The following is a 1,734-nucleotide window of genomic DNA, read 5'->3' on the forward strand; positions in this document are numbered from 1 at the left end:
TCCGGGTATTCCGGTTTCCTCCCACAGACCAAAAACATGCATGTTAGTCTGGTAACTTTAAATTGTCCCTAAATGAGAGAGAGGTTGTTTGTCTTTAGTTGTTTTTAACCCTGTCTGTACTCTACAATGTTAACCTTTTAGCTATTATCGTTTTCCATTTGGATCCATTTGGACAGCACTTTTGGCCTTGCTGCTGTTTTAAGTGCTTTATAAATAAAGTGGTTTGGTATGCTTTCTTTTACGATTGTCACAGTTTTTGTTAAATTTCAGGTCTGTCTTGTAAATGAGTCCCTGAGGCTCAATGGGACTAACCTGTGTAAATAAAGATTGAATGAAAAGTGACACAACACCACTGTTGTTCCCTTTTCCACATAGACACCAAAGTTCTGACCAGTCACTAGGGCATTAACAGAGTACTCGAGTAATCTACACATCGATTGCTAGGACATGTATCGAGGTTAAAAATGTAACGTCGAGTATCCGTAGTGACGTCATATTATGTGACCACCGTATGACCGTAGGGGGCGGTGTTGCACTGTTGCAGGTCACAGAGTTTGGTGTAACACCGGGTCCAATCCACCAGAACCAGCTTCGGTTAAGTTTAGTTTTTGACGTGCTGCATGTTTCTTCACATTTGCAGTTTAATAATAAAAACTAATAGTTTAGTTTTTCCTGTAACTTATTTGCAGTATGATAAATGGTAGGAGCATAATATACGCTCCCAATGTTATGTTGGTCCTTTTTTGTAAATAATTACCTTTTTTTGCGGTTTTATTTATTTATTTATATATTTTTGTATCTTGAGATCTATGGCGTCATCAAATACTCGAGTTCTACTCGGGTTTTATTATGTTAATGTCGAGTTTAAAAATTATATACTCGTTCAACCCCTACCAGTCACACAAGAGTTGATGCTTACCAGTCAGACCTTGAGCAGAGAACGGGTTCTCTGAGCTCATCCAGGTACAAAATGACAACATTTTTGTCACATGAACGTTTTTATTAACCTTTATTTAACGATGCAAATCCCACTGAGATCACAGATCTCTTTTGCAAGGAAGGCCTGAATGAGCCTAACATGCATGTTTCTGGTCTGTGGGAGGAAACCCACACAGCACGGAGAGAACATGCAAACTCCACCCACAAAGACCCGAGGTCCAGCCTGGGATTGAACCCAGGACCTTCTTGCTGTGAGGCAACAGTTCTAACCACTGAGCCATCGTGCTGCCACGTCTTCACTTCTCGAGGAGAACTGTAATTTAAAACTGTTCCTGAGCTTTAAGATGTTCTTGTCCCCTCAGGTTCCCTCACCCCTCCCTCGATGGCAGCGTCCCGTCTGGAGGCGGCGCTGTCAGAGGTGTCAGACATTAGCTCCACCCACCGCCAAGGCCCCGCCTACATCTGGACAACGCTGGAACACATTTGGCTGCAGGCTGGTAGGACAACAGAACACAAAGACATTTGAAGTGGACCTGTCTCAGAAATAGATTTGTTTTTGTTGGGCAAGAAATATTTTTATAACTGAACAAATTCACCTGAGGGAAACTGAGATGGACAAAATCAGATTATAGAGTTGTTGTTGTTGTTAAACCTAATTTATTACTTTATTATTTGAATACTGAATAACTGTTTTATAATTGTAAAATTTAAAAGATTTCCAGTTTTTTTTTTTTTACTCAAACAAAAGCAGCTTTCAGTCAGAAACAGATGAGTTCATCCTAAACTTCTAAAAAA

General features: G+C 40.1%; 1 protein-coding gene across 1 annotated transcript in view; it reads left to right on the forward strand.

The window, feature by feature from the left end:
- ttc7a (tetratricopeptide repeat domain 7A) overlaps positions 1–1,734 on the forward strand; it is a 42,415-nt gene that overhangs the window by 35,578 nt on the left and 5,103 nt on the right. The window contains exon 16 of the mRNA XM_037687557.1: positions 1,302–1,432. Within this exon, the coding sequence (XP_037543485.1) occupies positions 1,302–1,432 (131 nt within the window). The remainder of the gene's footprint in view (positions 1–1,301; positions 1,433–1,734) is intronic.

The sequence above is a fragment of the Nematolebias whitei genome, chromosome 1 (assembly GCF_014905685.2).
Source record: "Nematolebias whitei isolate Nwh7 chromosome 1, NemWhi1, whole genome shotgun sequence".
Classification (NCBI taxonomy): Eukaryota; Metazoa; Chordata; class Actinopteri; order Cyprinodontiformes; family Rivulidae; genus Nematolebias; species Nematolebias whitei.